The sequence below is a fragment of the Muntiacus reevesi genome, chromosome 5, assembly GCF_963930625.1.
Source record: "Muntiacus reevesi chromosome 5, mMunRee1.1, whole genome shotgun sequence".
NCBI classification, from domain to species: Eukaryota; Metazoa; Chordata; class Mammalia; order Artiodactyla; family Cervidae; genus Muntiacus; species Muntiacus reevesi.
This window is the reverse complement of record NC_089253.1, coordinates 89,412,901-89,438,306: the sequence shown is the minus strand read 5'-3', so window position 1 is coordinate 89,438,306 and position 25,406 is coordinate 89,412,901. Positions and strand designations below refer to the sequence as shown.

Sequence of the window (25,406 nt, the reverse complement as noted above, 5' to 3'; positions counted from 1 at the left end):
TGATTTGTGACTTGGAGAGCTTTGTTTGAAAACAGTACAAGGTCATACCTAAACCTTCTATCTCTTTACAGCCTGTAATCATGCCACTCCTAGAGAAGCAGGAAGCCTAATAGTTTATTTTTTAAATGCTGTGCTTAATGCTGTGATTTGGTGTTTTACTGCGTGAAGGTCTTTTTCTTAACTTGCTTTTTTGTCAAAAAACACGAGCTTTTTTTTCATGAACACGCCAAGGAACTGTTTTAGACATTTTTTTGCCTGTTCTCTTCCCACCATGCCATTTTAATACCTCAGATATATAGGGTATCAGTTTACATGCTGTATGTATATTTGTGCTTTATACATTAAAAAGGTTTTTTTAGTCCCCCAAGAACCATTTTATTTTTCACTGATAGTAGCGATATCACACTTACTGAGAGTGCATGGAAACAAGGGAGAAAGGAAGGATGAATATGATTTGTAATATATTAGTATATTTTATAACAGTATATTTTGATATAAAATTTCTTTATTGAATAAATAAATGCAGCATGTAGATTATTTCAATCCTAATAACACTGTGTTCTTTTAACACTGAGGTTCCCTGAAAGCTAAACTTATCCTACATCTGCAAAGATAGTAATATTTCATCCATAGTTTCAGAGTCTACGATTTGAATTTTTTCTCCCACCCAAACAGATAATTGGAACTCTTAGCAATGCTAGTGAACTTAATCTTTTCCAGTATTGTTTTTCTTTGGAATTCTTGGATGTGTCAAGATACTATTTAAATGCATTTTAACCTTTAAGGGACACATGCATTTTTTTTTCCTTGAAAATCCCCCCTTTGCTCTACTGTAATCCCAAATAAAGAACTCTTGAGTCTAAGGACATGAAAGAGAGACTGCAGTTAAATTCCCTAGAATACAAGGTCTTTTAAAGCATTTATCCAGTACAGACTATTTTGTGTGCTTTGTGGCTTTCTTCAGAAGCATTTGTCTGTATGTCTGTCTTTTTATTGTTGCTTCCTGCCTCTGTCTTCTCGTTTCTTTGTCTTTGGCTATCTCTCCCTTGCCCAGTCTTCCTTTCATTTCTCTTTTCCTTCCCTCTTATTTCCTCCCTCTCCTACATGTTATCTTCTTTGTTTCCGTTCAGGACTATGAGAGTAAGTTGCAGGCCTTGCAGAAGCAGGTGGAGACGCGATCCCTGGCTGCAGAGACAACTGAAGAGGAAGAGGAGGAGGAAGAAGGTGAAATCTAGAGGCTATAATCTCGAAACTTTTCTCTGGAGATGTTTTGAATCTGTGTTGTCAAATTCCTGAGCCAGTTTAAAGATGGTTTAAAAGATGCTCAAGGCTAAGAGTCCAGGCTGTACTCTGTGAGGTGGGGGTGGGGCTAATAGTGTCTCTTAGAACCCAAGGTTTCTGAGCATAGTCTCCATAGAAATCTCCTGGGCAGTTTACTTAAACTGTCTCATATTGCCATACATATGAAATTGATATATGTGTGACAAGCACATATAGAGCTTAATCTTTGTTAAGATGCTCTGTTTTACGGATTCCCCTGGTGGTCCAGTGGTTAAGGTTCCACATTTCCAATGTAGGGGGCGAGGGTTTGATCCCTGTTCAGGGATCACTAAACTGAGTGGTGTGGCCAAAAAAAAAAAAAAGGATGCTCTGTTTTATTTGCTAGTTTATGTCAGGGATTTCCCTGTGAGAACTTTGGAATATAGAAGCCTGCATTAAATCTCTTTCTGGCAGACTGCTTATCACATTGTTTTGTCATACCTACCTGTCTGAAGTTTTCTAGAATTTCTTAGTTGAAATTAAAATGTGGTGTCAACATTCATCACATTTTATTTTTTCACCCAACCTCTTCAGTAATCTCAAGGCTTCATAATAACTTTAAAGGAACTCCTGATTTATACACTGAATTCTTTATTTTTAAATATCTGTGTGAAATATGACCTTTTCCCTCTACTAGAAAGGAAAATAGATCTGTTTCAAGTTGTACAACAGACTAAGGGTTTTTCTTTATTATAAGCCACACAGAGCTGTATCTAAAAAAAAGAAAGAAAAGCTGGAAAGTAATTTGATTTTTTAAAAAAGCTGAGGTATAAGAGGGATATAATTTCTACATAGTTATGAGTCCACCATTAAATACACCTGGTTTGCTCTTTCAGTTCCGTGGACACAACATGAATTTGAGCTGGCCCAGTGGGCCTTCCGGAAGTGGAAGTCTCACCAATTCACCTCATTAAGGGACTTACTCTGGGGTAATGCTGTTTACCTAAAGGAGGCCAATGCCATCAGTGTGGAACTAAAGAAGAAGGTATGGAGGTTGTGGGAACAGCGACCATCCTGAGGCAGAGCTGAGCCTGGTTGGCTTCATGGTCCTCGTTTTAAGACCACCTTTCCCTTGGGTGAACTCAGCAGCTTTTTGCTGTGAAACAGATTTATATATGCCTTCATTTAACACATGTGCCTGGAATGAAGTAGGTACTAGTTGTTCAGTTGCTAAGTCATGTCCGAGTCTTTGCGACCCCATAGACTGCAGCACACCTAGCTTTCCTGTCCTTCACTATCTCCCAGAGTTTGTTCAAATGCCTGTTGAGTTGGTGATACTCTCTAACCATCTCATCCTCTGCCGCCCTCCCCTCCTCCTGCCTTCAATTTTTCCCAGCATCAGAGTCTTTTCCAATAGGTCTGCCCTTCACATCAGGTGGCTAAACTATTGGAGCTTCAGCTTCAGCATCAGTCCTTTCAATGAATATTCAGTACTGATTTCCTTTAGGATTGACTGATGATCTCCTTGCAGTCCAAGGGACTCTCAAGAGTCTTCTCCAGCACCACAATTCGAAAGCATCAATTCTTTAGCATTCAGCCTTCTTTATGGTCCAATTCTCAACATCCAAACATGACTACTGGGAAAACCGTAGCTTTGACTATACGGACCTTTGTTAGCAAAGTGATGTCTTTAGGTATTTGTTAAATGAAATTTTTAAAGTAACATGTTTTCTAGCCTGTTTTATATATGATGAGAGTTAGAGAAACATATCAGTAGAAAAATATTTCCCTTGGGTTCTGAAAATCTCAGTTTTCCTTTAGTTCTCTACCACTGAGTTGGCACCTGTAAGTCCTCTGTGCCTCTTCTCTACTAGGGTCTGAGGGGCAGTTCTGTGGAATGGACAAGCACATGCATTCTGCAGCCAGACAGCCAGGTTCCTATCCCAGCTGTCCCTGTTGTTTGACTCTAGTAACTTTGGCCTCTAGGCCCTCATCTACAGAAGGAGTGTAGCAACTGGGCCTGCCACCCAGGGTTTTTGTGATTTCATGAAGGGTGAGAGAATGAATACACATACAGTGCTAAAGTAGTGTCTACACATGGTAATTGTGATGCCGAAAACATCACACAACAGTACAGATTCATTGTTCTGCATGTCTCTCTGTTTGACAGTCTCCTGACTGCTAAGATTACAGGGAATAGGATGAGGGGCAGTATTGAGAAGTAGGTAAGATCTCACACTGCCTAACTTTGGGGAAAAATCATTCCCTTAAAAAAAAAAATTCTCTTTTTCTAGGGCTGTATTTTTAGTTTCGTGAAATAGGAATAAGATCTCTTATTCTTTTGTAACTCCATCTCATTTTGTGATTATATATTAACGAGTTCCCTCTTCAAATAGATTAAATGATGGCAGGGGCTAGGTCTTTTTTTCTCACAGCTGTACCTAGCATTTCATTAATGGTTGGTTTAAAAAAAAAAAATAGGGAGTTACCAAGAAATAAATGACATGATGAATGCAAAGCACTTTTCTGTAGTAAACACTTTTAAGAGTAACAGTTATAATCCTCTGAATTTAACAGAAAACGTTAGCACATGTCCATCCGCTCTCATTGGGAGATGCATTCCTGGGTCCACCTTCTGTTCTCTATGAAAGTCTTTGTTCAGTCAACCAGGATATATTTATTGAGATTTTAGGTTGTGCAAAAACACTGTGCCAGGCCAGGAAAACAAAGACTGTAAATAGCTAAATGATTAATATACAAGTAGTCACGTTTCTCACTTAATCAGAAGCTGTTGACCACATGCTGCTGTCTTTCCCCTTGGGCCTGATTATGTTTGCCTTGTTTCTGAACCTCACTTGGAAAAACAAAAAGCTTGTTTGTCCATGGTTTCTTCTGTCCATTTAGGTGCAGTTTCAGTTTGTTCTGCTCACCGACACGTTGTACTCCCCTCTGCCTCCTGAACTGCTTCCCACTGAGATGGAAAAAACTCATGAAGACAGACCTTTTCCTCGTACAGTGGTAGCTGTAGAAGTTCAGGATCTGAAAAACGGAGCAACACATTATTGGTCTTTGGAGAAACTTAAGTATGAAAATGTTACATGTGAAAAAAAAAAAGAAAATGTTATATGTAAAGCCAGTTGTTTTATTTAGAAAATAATAATGAATTACTCAAGTGGGCTCTTCTCTCTGTGAATTGCTGTTGCTTCCTTTCTGTGTATCTAAGTGCTGTTGCTGGTGTTGGTAATAGCACTGTTCGTTCGTTTTCTTCTAAGTGAACAAAGCGTGCTCTGTGAATACCTTTGTCATTTGTAGAGGTGATTTACATTTGCCCTCCATAATGCTCCTTTGGCAGCGTGTATACCAAATTTGAAACGACAAAGGGAAGATTACATGGCGCCTTGTGCAAAGATGGCATGCAAATTTGGCATGCAAATTTGGAGGGGCGTGGAATTAAAATTAATTAACCCTCCATAGACCCTCTTATATTTTAACTCTTTTAATTTTATAATATCTGTTTCTGTCTTGGATCTAGTAATTATTCATCTTTTCTCTCCTGAATCTCATGATGATGATGAATAAACAGGAAAGTTATAGCATAGCTTCCTTTGCCTTTAATATAATGAGGTATTTTGTGCTGTTTCAGTATATTTGAGATACCATATGCCATTGAACCACATTTATCCTGGGACTCAGTAGAGATTAAGTGGCCATTCTTGACTTTCTTGATGGCTTCTCTCTAGACTCTGACACTTTCGATATTGAGTGTTAGAGTTTCTGTGCTTTTTGCCTTCATTCTTTTTTAATACCATTAAATGGTGGGAGCAGCTTTTTAAAACCTTGCATGAAAGATCCTTCCAGTGTAATATTGACATGACCTTGTGATATTAACCCAGTGCACTTTACGTTTATTGTCTAGGCAGAGGCTGGATTTGATGCGAGAGATGTATGACAGGGCAGGGGAGATGGCCTCCAGCACCCAAGATGAAAGTGAGACCACCATGACTGGCAGTGATCCATTTTATGATCGGTTCCATTGGTTCAAACTTGTGGGAAGGTATGTGATGATTTTATTCTTTTCAGGTAATGGTTTTAATTGTTTAAAGCCTCACAGGCATTACATAAAGTTAAAGAAAAAAAGTACACAAAAGCCCCCATTTATAATCATATTCTCTCACACATAGCCACTGTGCCATTTGGTATATTTCCCTTCCCTTTTATCCAGCTGGCAGGTTTAAGTCTCAGGATTGAAACAAAGTAGGTGACAGTTTTCCCTGCCTCTCAACTCATTCACAAAATGTCTTACTCTTGACCAAGATAGATTTAAAAGAAAAAGAAAACCTGTGTCTGTATCCAGCATGGTTCAGAGTCACAGTATGGCATGCAGTTTATCAGACTACAACTTCTCCATGACCTGATACGTCCTCACTTTAATTTTTAAAACAGTGCATCTCAGTTTAGTCTTTACCAAGAGTGAATAGTTGCACACCTGAGTAGCCCACTTGCACCTCTTTTATGTATCCTTTGGTTTCAACATTGAATGTGAGTCCACATTGAGTCAAGTTCTTAGAGATTTGGAATTTTAAAAGCAGAGAAATGTCACCTTAATGATTTCAGAATTTGAATTATTTTCTGATCGAGAAAACTTTCCGACAGTTTTAAAGGAACTGGGTTCAAAGGTGGAGCCGAAGTCGTAGTATTTTGTAGAGATGAAATTAGTGTTTTTCACTCTACTCTGATAGTAGAGTGTTTTTGTTTTTAAAGAGATGAATTGGCCAGACACATCTTACCCAAGCAAGGTATATACCTACTTTGCCATATATCATTCATCCATTTTGTTTTCTGCTCCACAGTGACATGGAGATTGGAATAAAGATTTAAACTTTATTATTTCACTTGATATTGAGTGGCTCCTTTGAGGCCTGGCTGCTAATCTTTTGTGTGAACGGGAGAACATAGATGTTTTACAGCACGTTATTTACCTGGCATATTCTACTCATGTATTTCCTTTGCTTTTCTTATTCTAAGGATCAGTCCTTGTTCCCTTTCACCTGAACCAGATGATTTATACTTATTTTATCCTTTTGCTTTCCCACTTGCTTATTTTGTTTTGGTTCCTCAGTGGGTTCTGTCCTTTTGGCACCTGTAGCTTCCTGTTTAACCAACTGTTCCTCTCTCCTTGGCTGTGTCCATCGGCGTGTCCCCTGGTGTCTAGCTCCCCCATTTTCCACGGCTGTGTGAATGAGCGCCTTGCTGACCGCACACCCTCCCCCACTTTTTCCACGGCCGATTCCGACATCACTGAGCTGGCTGACGAGCAGCAAGAGGAGATGGAGGACTTTGATGAGGAGGCATTCGTGGATGACACCGGCTCTGACGCAGGGACGGAGGAGGGCTCAGATCTCTTCAGTGACGGGCACGACCCGTTTTACGACCGGTCCCCATGGTTCATTTTAGTGGGAAGGTTGGTGAGGTTAAAGTGAGAAAGGCGAAAAGGGACCAGCTCTTGCTCTAAACAGGCTCCTTGTGCAATTTTGGACAATTTTGCTTTAATCTAGTTCAATTCATGATGTGGGTGAGAGAGCCCTCAGGCAGCGTCTGGGAGCTTCTTGGCCTCCTCAGTACAACCTGTGTGGCAGCGTGTGATGACTTTACATGGAGGATCCCTTGTCTTACATGCCTGGTAATTCTGTTCTGAAGGAGGAGACCCCAGAGGAGAAAGTAATTAAAGCCAAGAGTCACACTGTTCTGGAGTTGGAGAATGTTATTGTGGTCTGATATTTCCTCTTGTAGGAATGTGAGTGAAGAAGCCTAAGAGGGCAACATGAGAGGGAGAACAGAGCAAGTCCAGTGTTAGAAGGAAGGGATTCTTGGCATCAACAGGAATCACAGGGACAAACATAGAGTCAGAAGTAGCATTAGGTTTATTTCTTGCATAGTCTGTGAGCCCAGAAAAGAATCAGGAACGTGAAATTCCCTCTTCGTCTAACTCAGATGGATACCTTTTCTTTGGCAGTTTCATGGATCTTTGGTTTCTGCTAAGATTTTACCTGTAGGGATTGTAATAATGAATCTCATAAAATTATCTGTTGAAACCATCAACAATGGATATTTGTTCAGTGCTCCATGACACTGCTTTGTGTTGAGTTTAGCTGCCAAACTGAGGCATTGTCTCTGGCCCCATCTGTCAGTGATGCAGAGCTCTCATGCACATGTTCCTCATACTGGGGTCTTTGTCTACATCCTTCCAGTCTTCATGCTGAAGTAATTTTAATTACAAATTCAACAGTGCAACAGTCACTGGATTAAAAAAAGTATTATGTTTCGAGGTATTAAATTTAATTTCTGTGGTACTTTAAAACCATGTTTTGTTGAACCCTTTAAAAATAAAGGGAAATTACTTCAGTGTTAATGGGTTAGCACCAGTTATCTAAAAATAAACCTAAAGTGCAGCAAGTCTCCTGACCCCCTAGGTATGTAAGATTCTAAAGCTTAGCTCATAGTATGGTGTTGGTTGGTTACCTGGTGAGAATTAAATGTAGAAGATAATCAGCTTTATGGAAAGGGAGAAAAGAAATGCTTTTTGATAGAAATGAAGACCTCACTTATGACCATGGGTTGGAGTATTAGACAGCCTCACTGTTTTATAATGGTAAAGGGGCATTTATTCAGGTTTTCCATGAATAAATGTAAAGGGATTTTACAGCCATGAATATTGTCTGGTGTATGCCAGGAACAGATGTTCAGGATTTCAGAGGAGCTGATTTATATTAAAACTGAGGAAGGCAGTTCTGTGCACGAGTCAAGGGGCCATCATGCGTTCCTGGTTTTACCGCCACCCCCACCCTCTTTTCTCAGAGGGTCCGAAGTTGGAACTAAGTTTTTGTCCGTAAACTGCGCAGTCCTGGTGCCAGTTGTGCAGCTCCTCACCTTCTCACGCTGCTCACTTTTGTTCTGCGTCATCACACGTGAGGAATAGGTGGCTTCACACTCTGTGGCGTGTTGGGAAGGACACTGACCTAACAGGGCTGACAACTTAAACTGAGGCCTGTTGGGTTCTCAAGTGTAAAATAGAGAGTTAGGTAAGAAACGAAAGAGCCTTATAGATCTTTTTATTCTTTCCTTTTCTTTCATGCATACTAGAAGAGTGAATATTCTGGTTAAGAGTTCTACTCAGAAGCATTTGTATTTTGAGCCAGTTGTATGGAAAACTTAAGTCAGAATCCCACTTAATGGAGAAATTCTCTGCCTTAAGTGTATGTATTTTCTCTCCTTTTTTTATATATATATATATATATATGAAAAAAAAGGTTTTACTCTGTTGAAGTGTAGGTATAAGGCAGCCACTTCTACTTCAGTTTTCTAATAAATTACTTGTGGAACTATGGCTTAGGAATTGACTTGTCCATTTCTTTGAGTTCCCTGGTTCTGAAACTCACTTGACTTTGCAAGGAAAGGAGTAGGGAGGAGGTGAAATCGTAGTGGTCAGCAGAGTGAAGGCTGTCTCTTTAGTTTTGCCCTTGATGGCATTTCTTACCTACAGACAATTCATAGCTACACAGCATCACCCAGTTACATACCAGTCATTCTCTGTGTAAAAGGAGTAACTTCTTTGCTGTTTTTGTGATTCATGGGATTAGATTTCCCCTATTGACATATAATTGCTAATACAAGTCACATAAAATTTACTAGTTTTTAAAAAAAAATTCCGTTTGTAGGTTTTGATTCATGGCCTTGGCTGCCTCTGGTGAATTTTTATATGAAAATTAAAAGAGCTTGTCCCTTTAGCTGTTCTCTTATGGCATGCTGGGATATTATGAATCATCCACCATCACTTGGGATGAAATGTGAAGTATTTAATCTAGGCTTCTGGTTAAAGGTCTCCTGTGTTATTCTGTGGCCTAAGTATCTGAACTGACATTCTTTCTGTAACTAGGATTGTAATTGCGCTGGTGTTCATTATCTTTGTGTTGACAGAATTTGTTTCCCTTTTTATGTAACCTCACAGAACTTTATGCTAATATATCCTTTACATCTTCCCCTCTCTCATCCCTCTTCTCTTTCAGTCTGCTAGATCAGGGTACAAGGATTCTCAAGAATGAATAATAACTATAAAAATTCCAGTTTTAAAAGCTTCGTAAGAGAACTTTTATAAAGTCCAAAGCATTGATTTTGGATTGGAGAGCCTGTGTTCTCATAGGACGAAGAGCTGTCTAGAGATTGTGGGGTTGTGTAGACACAGGGCCGATGCCCATACCACTGCCTTTGAATTCTAGAGTTCTCTCTCTGAAAAGGGAAATCCACAAGGATACTTTCTATTCTTACACTTTTGAAGTAGCCATTGCCATAGACAGAAAGGGGATTCTCATCTTCACTGTGTGCTCAGATAGTACTTATTTCTTGGGACTTCCCTGGCGGTCTAGTGGTTAAGAGCTTCCACTGCAGGGAGCCCAGGTTTGTTCCCTGGCTGGGGACTTAGGATCCCGCATGCTATGTGGCACAACCAAAAAGTTAAAAAAATAATTTTTAAAGAAGGGTTCTTGTTTTTGAATAGCTACTTTTAAATATGAAAACAACTGTATAAATTAAATATGGTTAAGAATCTAAACATATCCTATATAGTTAATATCTATTATGAGTATGGCTTTGAAAAATCAACCCAATATAAAGTTGAATGGTTTTCTTCTTACTTCTGGTTTAACCCATTTTTCTGTAAAAATCTTCCACTTCTACTTAAAAATAGAGAGCAAATCATTTTCCCATTCACTTATGTCCACAGATACTCAGTCATTGACCAGCTCTTTTTTTTAGTGCATTTATTCAATAAATCTAGCCAGGCCCTCTGCAGACAATGGCAAGTAAAACCAGACATGGTTCCTGCCCTCACGGGTTTTCCGTGTGGTGGGTGAGATGGACAGATGATTGAATAAGTAAATGGAAATCATAGCAGTGATGGAGTTTTGTGTTACTGAGATCATAAAACATTGGGGAGACCTGTCCTGAGAGTGGTATTTGAAATGAGACCTGAAGATGTGAAATCAAAGGTTTGAAATGGGTAGTAGAGCTCAGAGAGGACAGCAGACGGGTGGAGCATGCGCCACGGCTCCTTAATGGTCAAGGCATTGGAAGTGGGCACTGGCTGGAATGCTGGCAGAAGATGGAGGTGGTCTGTATGTGTGCTGACTTTGAAAGTGAAGTGATTCATTTAGTACCTTACGCCAAATTCTTAGTCTTTAAACTCTGTCATAGTAGTTTATGTTTGAGAGTCTTGTTTTTAATCCTTTTCAGACTTTTCATTTAAAGATTTTTGCACCACACAGCTTTTGGCCCTCTTTTTTAGCATTGCCCTCCCCCACCTTTGGAGCAGACTGAAAGGGAAGCAGATGTCGTTTGATCTGATTCCGTGTTCACTTGCAATTGTGGGTTTTTCTTTTTTTGGTTATACTTTCTTTCATATTTCATTTATGCTCTTTTACTTTTATTAACATTTGTTTTCCTGTGGTGTATTTTGTTTGTTTTCAGAATTGTTTTCATTTCTTTGAGTTGAGATCCCAAGAATCTACTCCATCTTCCTTTGCTTTGTTTTAAAGTAGATTCAGAGCAGGAAAAGGTGCAGACATGCATACAGGCATACCTTGGAGATATTGCTGGTTTGTTTCCAGACTACCACAATGAAAGCAAATACTGCAATAGCCAGTTGCATGCCTTTTTTTATTTCCCAGTGCATGTGAAAGTAATGTTTACATTACATTTGGTCTATTAAGTGTGCAAAGCATTGTGTCTAAAAAAACAACATACATATCTTAATTTGGGTTTCCCAGGTGGCTTAGCAGTGTAGAACCCACCTGCCAGTGCAGGAGATGCAGGTTCAATTCCTGATCCAAGATTCCCTGGAAAAGGAAATGGTAAACCACTTCAGTGTTCTTGCCTGGGAAATCCTATGGATGGAAAAACCTAGCGGGCTACAAGTCCATGGGGTTGCAAAAGAGTCGAACATAACTTACTAACTAAACAATGATGACCTTAATTTAAAAATACTTTATTGCTTAAAAAAAAAAAATGCTAGCCATCATCTGAACCTTCAGTGAAATAGACTGTCTGCTGGTGGAGGCTGTTGTTTGATAGCATTTTACCCACTGTGGTGGTGTTACTGTGGAACTTTCCAAATTGGAATCAGTCTATTCAAACCCTGCTCCTGCTTTATCAAGTATATTTATGTAGTATTTTAAATGCTTTGTTACCATTTCAAAAATTTTCCCAGTGTCTTCACTGGAAGTCGTTTCCATCTCAGGAAACCACTTTCTTTGCTCCTCCATAAGAAGCAACCCTTCACCCCATAAAGTTTTATGAGACAGTAGTTTAGTCACATCTTTAGACTCCTCTTCTAATCCCTATTCTCTTGCTGTTTCTACCACATCTGCACTTAACTTTCTCCATCGAAGTCTTGAATCCCTCAAAGTCATCCATGGGGGTTGAAATCAACTTCATCCAAACTAGCATTAGTACTGATACTTTGACTTCTTCCCATGAATCACAGATGTTCCTAATAGCATCTACAATGACATTTCCTTTTCAGATTCAACAGAGAAACCACTGTCTATGGCAGTTGTAGCCTTACAAAATCTACTTCTTAAATAATAAGACTTGGAAGTCAAAATTACTTCTTGACCCATGGGCTGCTGAGTGTGTGTTGTGTTAACAGGCATGAAAACCTTAATCTCCATCAGGGCTCATTGGTGACCAGGTGCATTGTCAGTGAGTGGTAATGTTTTTTTTGTTGTTGTTGTTTTTTTTTTTTGTTTGTTTGTTTTTTTTGTTTTTTTGAGTGGTAATGTTTTGAAAGGACTCTTTCCCCCCTGCCCCTGAGCAATAGGTCTCAACAGTGGACTTAAAATATTCCATAAAGCATGTTGTGAAAAGATGTGCTGATCATCTAGACTTTGTTGTTTCATTTATAGAACACAGGCAGACTACATTTAGTGTAATTCTTAAGGGCCCTAGGATCTTCAGAATGGTAAGTGGGGATTGACTTCAGCTTCAAGTCACCAGTTGCATTAACCCCTAACGAGAGTCAGCCTGTCCTTTAAAGCTGGGCATTGACTTCCTTCTAGCTCTGAAAGTCTTAGATGTCAACTTCTTCCAATAGAAGGCTGTTTCATCTGCATTGAAAATCTGTTATTTAGTGTTTTTGTTGCTGTTGTTCAGTTGCTAAGTCATATCCAACTCTTTGCAACCCCCTGGACTACAGCATCCCAGGCTCCCCTGTCCTTCACTGTCTCCTGGAATTTGCTCAGATTCATGTCCACTGAGTCAGTGATGCTATCTAACCATCTCATCCTCTACCACCCCTGTTCTCCTTTTGCCTTCAATCTTTGCTCGCATCAGAGTCTTTTCCAATGAGTCGGCTCTTCACATCAGGTGGCCAAAGTATTGGAGCTTCAACTTCAGCACCTGTCCTTTCATTGAGTATTCAGGGTTGATTTCTTTTAAGATTGGTTCAATTTCCTTACAGTCCAAGGGACTCTCAAGAGCCTTCTCCAGCACCATAGTTCGAAAGCATCAATTTTTTGGTGCTCAGCCTTCTTTATGATCCAACTGTACATGACTACTGAAAAACCATAGCTTTGACTATACAGACCTTTGTCAGCAAAGTCGTGTACTCCTTTTTAATATGCTGTCTAGGTTTGTCATATCTTTCCTTCCCAGGAGCAGGTGTCTTTTAATTTCAAGACTGCAGTCACCATCCACAGTGATTTTGGAGCCCAAGAAAATAAAATCTGTCACTGCTTCCACTTTTTCCTCATCTGTTTGCTATGAAGTGATGGGATCAGATGCCACGATCTTAGGTTTTTTGAATGTTGAGTTTTAATCCAGCTTTTTTTTACTCTTCTCTTTCACCCTCATCAAGAAGCTCTTTAGTTTTTTAGTGTTAGCTACCTTCATTAATTATCTCAGCTGGATCTTCTGGATGATTTGCTGCAACTCCTACATCAGTACTTCTGCTTTCTTTTGCACTTTTATGTTATGGAGACGACATCTTTCCTTAAGCATCATGAACCAATCTCTGCTAGCTCCATACTTTTCTTCTGCAGCTTCCTCATCTCTCTTGGCCTTCATAGAATTAAAGGGAGAGGGCCTTGCTCTGAATTAGGCTTTGGCTTATGGCAGTGTTGTGGCTGCTTTGATCTTGTATCCAGATCACACAAACTTTATATCGTCAGTAAGGCCTTTTCACTTTCTTATATCATTTGTGTATTCACTGGAGTAGCATTTTTAATTTCCTTCAAGAACTTTTCCTTTGCATTCACGCTTTGCTGACTGACACACAAAGCCTAGCTTTAAAGCTGTCTCAGCTTTCAGCTTGCCTTCCTCACTAAGCTTAATCATTTCTAGCTTTTTATTTCAGATGAGAGACATGAGACTCTTCCTTTCACTTAAACACTTAGAGACCATTGTAGGGTTATTACTTGTCCTGATTTCAATATTGTTGTGTCTCAAGGAATGGTGGGGGGAGGGCTCAAGTATAGGAAGAGAGACAGGGGAATGACGTGTTGGTGGAGTAGTCAGAACACACATTTACCGAGTTAAGTTCACTGTCTTGTATAGGTGTGGTTTGTGGCATCTCAAAACAATTACAGCAATAGCATTAAAGATCACAGATCACCATAAAAAATACAATGATAATGAGAAACTTTGAAATATTATGAGAATTACCGAAATGTGACAGAGAGTCATGGAATAAGCAGATGTTGTTGGGAAAATGGTGCTTTGCTGGAGACATGGTTGCCACAAACCTACTTATAGAAAATGCAATATCTGCAAAGTGCAAAACAGTGGAGCACAATAAAACGAGGTATGCCTGTATGTGTCACATTGGGTTACGTCTGTTTCCTTGATGTAAATGTTTACCTTTTGTCTTGTCTCGTGTCCAAGGATCAGCATATACCAAGTGGGAAGACAGGAGTAACAGTAGGAACTAGGTTTTGTTTCCCATCCACTAATTGGAATAAACACCCAAACTTTGTGATCACCAGTTTGTATTGCTTAAAGAAAAAAATCAAGAGCTACAAAATTATGAAAGAAGATAAAAAGAGAACCAATGTGATACAACTTTGCTAGTTTGTCTAAGTAGAAAATGTTAGGTCTTATTTTGTGTGTCTGATTTCTGAGTAAGGTTTTGGGCTCTAGAAGCAAAAGCCACCCTTTGCGAATCAGTGTCTCCTTCCTTAGCATTTTTGTTGATGTCCATCCTGAGTCTCCTACAAGCTCACTAACAGATATTTCTGGCTTCATAGCCTTTCTGCCCATATGTGTCAGTCACCTTGTCTAAATATCATAGTCATCTCTTAGGGTAAAAATAAAGACCCGGAGTGTTGTGACTTGAAATCTATTTTAGAGTTATTATTGTATTTCAGTCACATTTCTCTGGCCTTTTTTTTTTGGTCTCCTGATTTCCGTTTTATCTATTGGGAAAAACAAAACAAAACCTCTTTATATAGTTACATGAAAAGATTGAACTCCTTAATGGGCTCCCTTTTCCCTACCCTTAGCAGTATTCATATCTTAGAAGCCTACTTCCAACTGTTACTCCTCTACCTGTTGTAGTAATTTTATAGGGAGTAATTTAGTGTAAGTTGATCTTGCGCAAGCATTTGCATTTGTTTATTTGTTATTTGTGCTGAAAAAGCATCCGGAGACAGTCTGAGAGTGCGAAACAGAGCGGCAGCATTGAGACAGGGCCCAGAAGCCAGCTCACAGTTTCGTGAAGGTGTTCTCGGTGAATCTGAAAGCCAGCCTGTCTGTGGGATGCTCAGACGCCTCTCTGTCTGTGGGATGCTCAGACACCTGTCTCCTGGTTTCTGTCTCTAGGGCCTTTGTTTACCTGAGCAACCTGCTGTACCCCGTGCCCCTGATTCACAGGGTGGCCATTGTCAGCGAGAAGGGAGAAGTGCGCGGGTTTCTGCGTGTGGCTGTGCAGGCCATTGCAGGTAGGTGCCCCTCTTCTGAAGTGAAAGCTGTGGGTTCTTCGCCTTGAGACAAAGCAGGCCGGTTCCATATGTGCCACGTTTCAGCCACACACTTCAGAACAAACTGTGGTGCATCTGACTGTCTCAGAGAGCCTTTGCTGCTTCCTTTCTAACTCTTCTTCCCAAACTTCACAGGTAGATCCTGTTTGGTTTGTAGTAGAGCCTACTGCTATTTTTGAATAATGGGGTGAAGGGGTTTCCTTTACCATGAGGGACAACTCTTGGATTAACTTTATAAAAGTCATTTGCATTTTAAATAATGAATCTTAACTGCTTCAGAAGTAACAAGATTTTCAGACATTTTCTTGGCTACTTTTCTCTCAGGATACAGCTAGACATTTTGTGCTTTGGCTGCAGTTTTGTAATGCATGGATCAAGATTTTGATACTTTACACTTTTCCAAGATCCAGCCTACCTTATGAGGAAAGAACGTGGTTATTTCCTGTTAACTTTTCTGTTTTAATTTCCAAATGCTGTGCTGTATTTAATGACCTTTCAGCTTTTCCCCATGGAAATGTGTGACAGTCATCAGTGTAGACTTTATGATGGTCTCCACAAGTTCAGTCTAGTATTTTCAAATATTTGTTGAGTATTGTTGAATATAGTCTCACCACGGAAAGGGAACAGTATTTCTAAGTATGATATTTGAACAGTATCAAGAATCAAACTGATTCTTTATTAACTAGTTTCATTTGAGCAGGGAGAGGGGTATGTTTCCCTGAGTGGAGGTGGAAACCCTATTTGATCTTACTGCTTTGGTCTCATTCTTTCTCATGCAAAAGACTTCTTCTTTAGTATCTCCTCTTATATTAGATTTTTGGGACCTTAAGTTTCTATACTTTCGAGTTTATTTTGTAATCCAATGAGTAATTTTCCCTCAGCCCCATATGTCGTCTCATCTTTGCTTTTTTTTTTTTTCCCTGCTTAGCGGATGAAGAAGCTCCTGATTATGGCTCTGGAATTCGACAGTCAGGAACAGCTAAAATATCTTTTGATAATGAGTACTTTAATCAGGTGAGGAATCTTCCAGGAAGAGAAAAACCTTGCAGAAGGAGAAAGAAGTAGACACATTTGTTAGGAGGATGGATGTTCAGCACTGGAGGGAAGTTCTCCCTAGAATTAAAAAGTGTAGGTAGCCGCAGACTTGTTTAATAGAACATAGGACATGTCTGACAGTTCCCAAGGAAAGGGTGAAGACCCAACATTTATACTATGTGGTATATCACCTTTTCTCAGGCAGTCCTTAATCCACGTAACTTTTCAGTCACGATTATTTGTGGGGTACATAAACAGACATAAAAGAAACATGGGAAAAATATGTTGTCACACTACTTATCATCTACTTATGCTGCCTTGTTTTCAGAGTGACATTTCTTCAGTTGCATTGACCCGTTCTGGTCTGTCCTTGGAGGAGCTGAGGATTGTGGAAGGACAGGGTCAGAGTTCTGAGGTCATCACTCCTCCAGAAGAAGTCAACCGAATGAATGACCTGGGTGTGTAATCAGAGTGCTGTGACTGGGGGTGCTTTCAAAGAGGGGAAAACACTGACCATTGTCAAGGCCAATCACTACTTTTATCAACTAGTGATGGAAGGATACACTCTCCTCTCTGAAAGGTGCTTTTTCATTATTTGAACCGTACCTGTGTTCATTTGACCTGCCTTAGATCTGAAATCAAGCACTTTGCTGGATGGTAAGATGATGATGGAGGGATTTTCTGAAGAGATCGGCAACCACCTAAAGCTGGGCAGTGCGTTCACTTTCCGGGTCACAGTGCTACAAGCCAGTGGAATCCTCCCAGAGTATGCAGACATCTTCTGTCAGTTCAAGTAAGCCCCGCTTTGCTCTGCCTCCCTAGCCATTAACTCGGGTGATGACTTTTGTGCACTATAAAGTGCTCTTAGACATGCCAGATTGTACACTCTCGAGAGATAAATGACTCCCAGACCCTGAAATAAAGTGCTTTCTTTACTCTGAATGGGAGTAGGAAGTGGAAATGGGCAATGGAACGAAACAGAGTTCATAGTTGGAAGGAGTGCGGCCACACATCCTGCTAGAGGTTCAGTTGTGGACTGCCCCCCTCTGCTAGGAGTACAGGGTCAGATCCAGTTAAGCTTACTCATCAGCCTTTTTAATGTTCTTCATGCCAAAATGTCTTGTTAATAAACAAGTCTGAAATCAATGAGTTATCCAACTGCCAATTATGCCTGTTTAATGCTTGGGAAAGGCAAAATGTATGTTGTTTAAAGAACAGCAAAATTCTATATCCATTGAAAGAAAGCTAGTAAGTATGTAGACAAGAAGTGACAGGTTTCATTTCTCATCTGTTTAATAAGCATTTTCTATCCTGTAACCCTCTGGAGCTCTGTGCTCTAGTTACTTTTGTCTCAAGACTTCCAAAAACATTTTTTTGGGGAATCTTAAGTATTAATACTCCCAACATCAGTATATCTTTGGAGTACTTGGAAAGGGCCACAGTATAAGAGAACAAAGTCTGAACTGCCCCATTCCTAAAGCCCACGGTTTGCTGTTGGTGCCACCAAAAGGCTGCTTTAGGTTTCTGCCCTTCCTTTCCCCTCGGTGTGTGCCTTATCCTTTCTGGAGGCCTCATGCAGCTTCACTTTCTATGTAGTTGTCAGCCAAATCCTCAATTAAATGTGGTTATTATGTAGTAAGCTGCTAATGTCATTTGCTAAAACTTAACAATTGATGAAATAGTATCCATCCAGTGTAGATTTGCACATTTAATGTGTTTTCACTAAGTCTCCATTAGTAGCTGATGTATTTTATGGAAAAGACCTGCTTGGCCAGCTGACATCTGAAATGGCAAGAATGGTCTATTAACTTCTGTCCCAAAGTCTCCTGATAAGAGAGTAGCATCTCCACCTGTTGTAAACACTGGAGGAAAGGGCATGTTGACTCATGTTGAAAGAAGACTCAGATTTTTCTGGGGTTTTTATAAACTCTCGTCTGGCCTGCTTTGGGAAGACACAGCTGTAGAGCACAGTCAGTGGCCTCATGTGTTACTGTGTGGAACCCTGGGATACTGGGATCTGCTCCGAGGAGAGCCTTGGAGGAGTGTAGGGCAGAGGCCAGCTGATGCTCATGCGGCCTCTGGCAGGTGCACCGTGTGGTCTGGAAAGGAAGAAATTGGAAAAAAAAAAAGGAGTGAAAAGTAAAAGAGAGGGAGAGAGGTAAGGGGAAATGAGAAGAAAGAAAATAGGCAAGAGTATGCGTAGTGTGGAAAGATGCAGTGTCACAGTGGTACATGATTTGATTACCTGGCAAAAGTCCACCATGGTCTTCAGGCTGAGAGAATTATGGTTGACCCTTAAACAACTCAGGAGTTATGGGCATTGACCCTCTCCACAAAGTCTGAAACCCAAGTGTATATCCAGGGTTCCTCTGTATCCACAGTTCCACATCTAAAGATTCAACCAACTGTGAATCATACAAAACCATAGAATTTACTATTGAAAAAAATCCACATATAAGTGGACCCACACAGTTCAGACCCAGACCACCAGTGGTGTTCAAGGGTCAACTGTAATGTGGAAGACCAGGAGTTCATGGAAGACCAGGAGTTCATGGAAGACCTGGTCTTTCTGCCCCCTGTTTTTCCCTTTTTTCTTGTCAACTGTAATGTGGAAGACCAGGAGTTCATGGAAGACCTGGTCTTTCTGCCCCCTGTTTTTCCCTCTTTTCTTGTCAACTGTAATGTGGAAGACGAGGAGTTCATGGAAGACCTGGTCTTTCTGCCCCCTGTTTTTCCCTTTTTTCTTGTCAACTGTAATGTGGAAGACCAGGAGTTCATGGAAGACCTGGTCTTTCTGCCCCCTGTTTTTCCCTTTTTTCTTGTCAACTGTAATGTGGAAGACCAGGAGTTCATGGAAGACCTGGTCTTTCTGCCCCCTGTTTTTCCCTTTTTTCTTGTAAGAGTGTGGGGTATTCTTCTAGTGGATATTTCTGTCTAGCAGTACATCTTTGAATTGTGTATTCTGTAATTCTCCACTTTTTATTCCAGACTAACATTAGGGAGACAGAACAATAAAATCTCATTATTTATGAGAATAAGTAAACATAGCCCAGTGACTCAACAAACATTTCAGGAGTATTTTCTATATTTCAAACTCCATGGGAGACACACACTTTTGGGGAAACAGGCAAATAAATACATTATGCCAAACAGTGGTATCATTGCTATTGAAGAAAAATAGGTCCCTGTTGCTATGGGAATGTAGAACTATTTGAGTGAGTCAGGGAAGTCTCCCTGGAAGAGGTGACATTTGAATCTACTCCTTGCTAATCTTAGAGAGGCTCCCAGCAGGTGTGCCATCCACAGGCTTTAGTGCTACCTTATAGAAGCTTCAATCTGCCAAATCTTTTCTATACAAAATGATTTCAGTTTTTATTTTCAGTAAAAAAAAACTTCTACATTGGAATGAGAGGTCACTGAATTCCCTCTTCATGTTCTTCATAGCTAAATGATATGTGCTCAGTTGCTTCAGTCATGTCCGACTCTTTGAGACCCCATGGACCATAGGTTTCCAGGCTCCTCTGTCCATGGAATCCTCCAGGCAATAATACTGAAGCGGGTGACCATTCGCTTCTTCGCTACCCAGGGCATCTTCCCTATGCGGGGATCAAACCCATGTCTCCTGCATTTCTTGCACTTCAGGCAGATTGTTTACCGCTGAGCTATTAGGGAAGCCCCAGCTAAGTGGTAGGGTTAGTTGATTTTTCAGTCAGTTTTGAAATAAAATCTAAAATGCTATCTGTGTGATATGGAACATGTTCTCTACCCGGGCAATGCAAATAACTTGTCTCAGTTAAAAACTCTGCATAAGATGCTTCTTTCCACGGGATCCAAGATAATCCTGATGAAGCATTTAAAGCGAAATTAATGTGGGTTTTTGTGTTTTTCGCTCTTTTAAGCTTTTTACATCGGCATGATGAAGCATTCTCCACTGAACCCCTCAAGAACAATGGCAGAGGAAGTCCTCTGGGCTTTTACCATGTACAGAACGTAAGTCACATGGACATTTTTTGCCAGGTGTATTACAGGTTGGTGGTACCCTGAAGCAGCTGGTGTGAGGCAGGCGTCATGTATGGGCTCCCTTTGGCTTTTTCAGCCAAAGAAGGATGATAATCTGAGCTGCTATGCAGGGGGAGCTCTGTGGCGAGAGCGGACAGTGAAGGGAGCGGCCAGGGCCCGGAGCTCATCCTCAGTGGACAGAGCAGCCAGCATCTTCTCTGAGTGACAGTGGGCCTGTGCGTAGCACTGGGGGTTGATCTGCCAGTAAATTCTTTGTCATTGAATTGTGAGTTGTTTTAGTGTTTCCGGTCCTAGAAAAATAAGCATGTTTAATATGAGTTTTGTTAAAGTTAATATGTTCTTTAAACCGTAAGAGACAACACTGTTTGGATACAAATAATGTAGAAACTATGAAATTCTTTTGTAGCTAAACTAAGCTTCAGAATCTTTTTTCCTTTCAGCTGATTTGCTGATTAAGCCTTTAATGCCCTTACAACTCTCCCATAAATGGAGTAAGAGAACAGACCCTCCATCTCTTCTAGAAAGATTTACTTAACCCCATTCAAAAGTCTTCATTCTCATCACAAGAGCTAACATTCACTGAGAGCTTATGTTGTGTCAGTCATTGTTAGAGGTGCTTTTTCTGTCTTAATTGATTTAATCCTTTCTTTTATGCCACATACTGTCATAATCCTCATATTATAGTTGAGATAACTGAGGCACAGAGCAGTTGAAGTCACTCACCAAGGTTACAAACCTAGGAGGAAGCAGAGGTGGGATTGAACCCAGGGAAATGTGACTCTAGCATCCAGGATCTTCACAGCTGTACAGGAAACAGTCTCATTCTCTTGCTAACCATAGTCCACTCTCTAAAATACAAAAGGGGGAAAAAATAAATAAATAAAATAAAATAAAATACAAAAGGGGGACTCCCTTGTGGTCTAGTGGTTAAGACTCTACTTCCACTGCAGGGGAAGTGATCCCTGGTCCAGGAACTAAGATCTCACATGCCATGCAACTTGGCCAAAAAAAATAAAAATAAGAAAGGACAACTCCAAAAATGGAAAGAGCAAACACAAAACACAGTTTTCTTTTTTATGTTTAATTGTATAAACATGAGCTTGCCTGTATATGATCAATATTGATTGTCCCCTGTGTACAAGGACCGTGCCTAATGCCACTGTGTGGGGGTGTGGGGGACACTTAGATGAATTACAGGGGATTATGCTTCCGAAGAGTTTAGAATTATGATAGGAGAAATAAAATGCGTATTTATTTTATGTATAATTTATAAAAATAGTAGTATAACTTATGGAGATGTTAGAAAGGTATTCTTGAAATGCAGTGGGAATGGGAGAAGGGAGAATTATTTCTACTAATGGAAAAAGAATTTTATGTTACATTCTTTGTTGAGGGTGGATAAGGTTGGATGGAAAAAGAAGGTTGGGGAGCTTCCTGAAGGCTGTAGTGTAAATAAGAAAAGGTGGGTCACTCTTGGCCTTGTACATGACACATAGTCAGCAGTCCCAGTTTTCATATCGGTGTTGCTGTTTGATCTGGGCCTTGAAATACAAGAATAACAGAGAGACAGAGAAGTGGGAAGGCTTCCTGGGTAGGGCTGCCATCTGGGCCCGCCCTCAAAGTGGAGGAGAGAACAGGCGAAGGGAGCAGCTGATGGAGTCCTCATACTGACTGAAGGACGCAGAGGGGCTGGAGGTCAGTTAGGGTAGGTGGTGGGGGGTCTTGAACGCCTGGAGCTTGGTCAAGTTGCTGTAGAAGGAAAACCAGAGAAGAGCCCATCTCTGGTGTGAGAGGCCTGCAGGGTAAAATACCCAGCATATACTGGGTACTCAAAAGTGCCTAAGTGCTGTTTGCTGCAGACATGTGCATTTTTCTATAAAAAATCTTTCCCTAATCGAGCTTGGCCCTACCCTACTCCTTATTAGATTGCGGTGGAGGTTACGGAATCATTCGTGGACTATATCAAAACCAAGCCGATTGTGTTTGAAGTCTTTGGGCATTATCAGCAGCACCCACTTCACCTGCAAGGACAGGAACTTCACAGGTTTGGACCAAATGAGCAAAGATTTTTGTTGTTGATATTGTTGTTGTTATTGTCACTTGCTAGAAAGGAAGAAATCTTTTGAGGGATTAAGATAGGTAAGTGACAGTTTTATATATTGTCCTACATTTCCTTTTTAGAAATGTCACCATCTTTCTTCTAAGCCACCCAGTCACTAATTGTAGGAGGAGCAAATCGAGTTTTGCCCAGGGGCCCTTGAGTGCCATCTTCTTGTAAGAAGAGATTTTGAATAGGATAAAGTTGAGGTAATCAAGATACAACATGGAAATAGTGTATAATTATTCCTAACCACCTAAAACTGCATGGAGAATAGAGTCACTGTGAAACGTGTGTCTGAGTGGATATACCAGAATGAGTGAGGAGACCATGATGGGGACTCTGGGATGATGGCAGAGTGTCAGTGTTAACAGAAAAATTTTCTTATTCATTAGGTAAGACTTAACAAGGGGACCTCTATTAAAATGTCTTAGCCTCAGTTTTACTGTGTGGGAATATATCTGATATCTGATAATGTGCTAGTGTTGAAAGTACAGATGATCTGCTTCTAAAGGGGATTTAAACATGCCATTAGTATTAGCATGGGGGTCTCTAGTCTTGAAGAACTTTCATCTTCCTTTGCAGTCCACCCCAGCCGTCTCGACGATTCTTCCCTCCACCCATGCCGCTATCCAAGCCAGGTGAGTGCCAGCTGGATTCTTTATATGCTGTACAGCTCTGATTCTGCATGACTTTTCAGGTAAAAAGTCATATTCAAATTCCTGCTCAACCTCTGTGCATCCCGGGTGTTCCAGTATCTAGCAGAACCTAGAATTGTTGGTAAGAAGCTCTAGGGCTCTATCCACTCCGACGCTCTGGTCTTGTTGCAGATTTTGATAAACTCCCTGCTCCTCAATCTCTCTGCTCTGTGTGTAACCCCTTTTAACTTCAGTGGTGGGCATTTTTTTGCATGTTACATTTGTTCTGTATGTTCATGTATCTTGTTTTGACTTTTCTTTGTTTATTTTCATCCTTTTTCCTCATTGCCTACTTGCCACATTCCCCTCCCCCACCCCATGCTCATTCTCCACTTCTGTACGCCTTACCTCCATCCTGCCTTCAGACCATGAGAGAAAGATTGAGCTGATCCGATTTCTCATATCTGACTATGTGAATGTGCATGTGTTGGACACATTTTCTGAGCATGCCAACGTGCTTGCCTCCTCCGCCATTGCCACCTTCCAGGATGGGGCTGACCCATCACCGCCTTTTCTCTTTCTGCCAGTTCCCAGCTGCCAGCCCGAGAGGGTACCTAAACGAGATGGTTAGTAGCTAAATTAGCTCTGCCTTAGATGTAGAACCATCCTCAGGGGCCAGTTCCAAAGTCTGGCTTTCTGTGTAGGAACCACGGATGTTTCTGTTTGCTACTTGACCTGAGTGTAGAGTTCACCACATTGTCAAGGTCATGTCACATTTCCTTCAGAGAGATTTTTAGGAAGCACCTCTGTTTATGCCCTTTTCACATCATGGGGTGGGGGGGCTCCCTAGGTTTGTTGGTTTGGATTCTTTGCAGTGGTATTATTAATTCAAAGGATTTTTTAATAGTAGATAGCTTAAAAAAAATGCTTCTGGTTTTGCTTTCTGACTCTTAGATGCACACCAGTAATCCCCTGTTACCTTCTTGAGTAGCATGATCACCAGCTTACCTGGAATTCAGCTAGGGTGAATAATGCCGACAGGCCATGCATAGTGCTGCATGAGTCATAAAGCCCCTTTAGATTCATTGCATCAGTGGTTTCTCACAATATCTTTTCAGATAGTAAGCTAATATTATGATCTTTATCTTAGAGGTGAGGAGACAGACTTCCAGTGTTAAGTGACTCAACCAGAATTTCAAAGCTAGTTAGTGGTCAAGTGATAATTAGATTCCAGGTCCCCGGATTCTCACACCACTACTCCCAGATTCGGAGCAGAGAACCCTCTTCAAATTGCCGAGATTTCAGGATTTCTATGTAGTGTTTCAAAATGCCCATCTTATAGAATCTGACATTCTTGGAAGTACTAAGGTTTTGGTTAATGTATTTCATCAGTACAGATAAGGACATGGAATTTACATCTGAAGAAAATGGGAACAGATCATTTACAGAATCCTGTGTCTGCAGGTTAGACCTGTGGTTCCCAGACTTGTCCATACACTGGAATCACCTGGGGGGCTTCAAACCTCTCAGAGGACTGAGCCTCATCCCTGGAGATTGTTCTTTAATTGGTCTGCAGGATGGCCTCGTTCGTCTTTGAGATCCCCAGGTGATGCTCGTGTGCAGGAGGTTCAGGAACCACTGGGTTAGGGCACAGGTGCTCTCCACACACACCACACACAGTGAGACTCTCCCAATATTGCCTCTCCCGTGTTGTTCTGTGCTCTGCATGCTGCAAATGTGAGAGCCTCAGGAAGGTTTTTTAATGGCTTCGTGAGCACATTTATGCTGCACGAAACCTGTGTTCTCATCATTGGATATTTTGTTGGGAGGGAGAGAGGGAGAAAGATGCTGACCCTCCGTTTTCCTTGTTCCCTGAAGTTAGAGGTACTCATAGAGTTGGTGAAGTGTCTCTGGGTCTCCTGCACTGAAATCTGTCCCCTGATTCTTGCTGCCTTTGCCAAGTGTGTCCTTGAAGACTGACATTAGAGAAGCTTGTATCTTTGCTGAGTAGACTTGGACCACATGTTGACATTTTCCAAAAACTTTTAAAAGTTCCAGCCACCAAGTTAAATACCATGAGCAAAACCAGCCTTGGCCAGAGCATGAGCAAGTATGATCTTCTGGTTTGGTTTGAGATCAGTGAACTGGAGCCTACAGGAGAGTAAGTCCCACTTTATATATTTTTAAATATGACAATTTTGAAAAATTAAAAACTGTAATTTTGAGTCTCTTTGTCTTCAGGTTCACAAAACGTCACATTCTAGTTTTGAACTGAATTTTAGGGGTGTTTATTCTTTGAATCAGATGTTTGTTAGAGAACTACCTAGTATT

At 40.7% G+C, this 25,406-nt stretch overlaps 1 protein-coding gene across 5 annotated transcripts in view; it reads left to right on the top strand.

Moving 5' to 3' along the window:
* The window catches only part of KIF1B (kinesin family member 1B), a 150,135-nt gene that overhangs the window by 97,990 nt on the left and 26,739 nt on the right, over nucleotides 1-25,406 (top strand). For 3 of the 5 annotated variants that reach the window (XM_065935780.1, XM_065935779.1, XM_065935781.1), the window contains 13 exons: nucleotides 1,131-1,224; nucleotides 2,157-2,305; nucleotides 4,165-4,343; nucleotides 5,177-5,314; nucleotides 6,473-6,721; nucleotides 15,127-15,245; nucleotides 16,213-16,298; nucleotides 16,648-16,777; nucleotides 16,950-17,112; nucleotides 20,219-20,309; nucleotides 22,265-22,383; nucleotides 23,023-23,078; nucleotides 25,128-25,236. In XM_065935780.1, coding sequence (XP_065791852.1) covers nucleotides 1,131-1,224; nucleotides 2,157-2,305; nucleotides 4,165-4,343; nucleotides 5,177-5,314; nucleotides 6,473-6,721; nucleotides 15,127-15,245; nucleotides 16,213-16,298; nucleotides 16,648-16,777; nucleotides 16,950-17,112; nucleotides 20,219-20,309; nucleotides 22,265-22,383; nucleotides 23,023-23,078; nucleotides 25,128-25,236 — 1,682 coding nt within the window. The remainder of the gene's footprint in view (nucleotides 1-1,130; nucleotides 1,225-2,156; nucleotides 2,306-4,164; nucleotides 4,344-5,176; nucleotides 5,315-6,472; nucleotides 6,722-15,126; nucleotides 15,246-16,212; nucleotides 16,299-16,647; nucleotides 16,778-16,949; nucleotides 17,113-20,218; nucleotides 20,310-22,264; nucleotides 22,384-23,022; nucleotides 23,079-25,127; nucleotides 25,237-25,406) is intronic. The other 2 variants (XM_065935782.1, XM_065935783.1) reach the window with 1 other exon arrangement.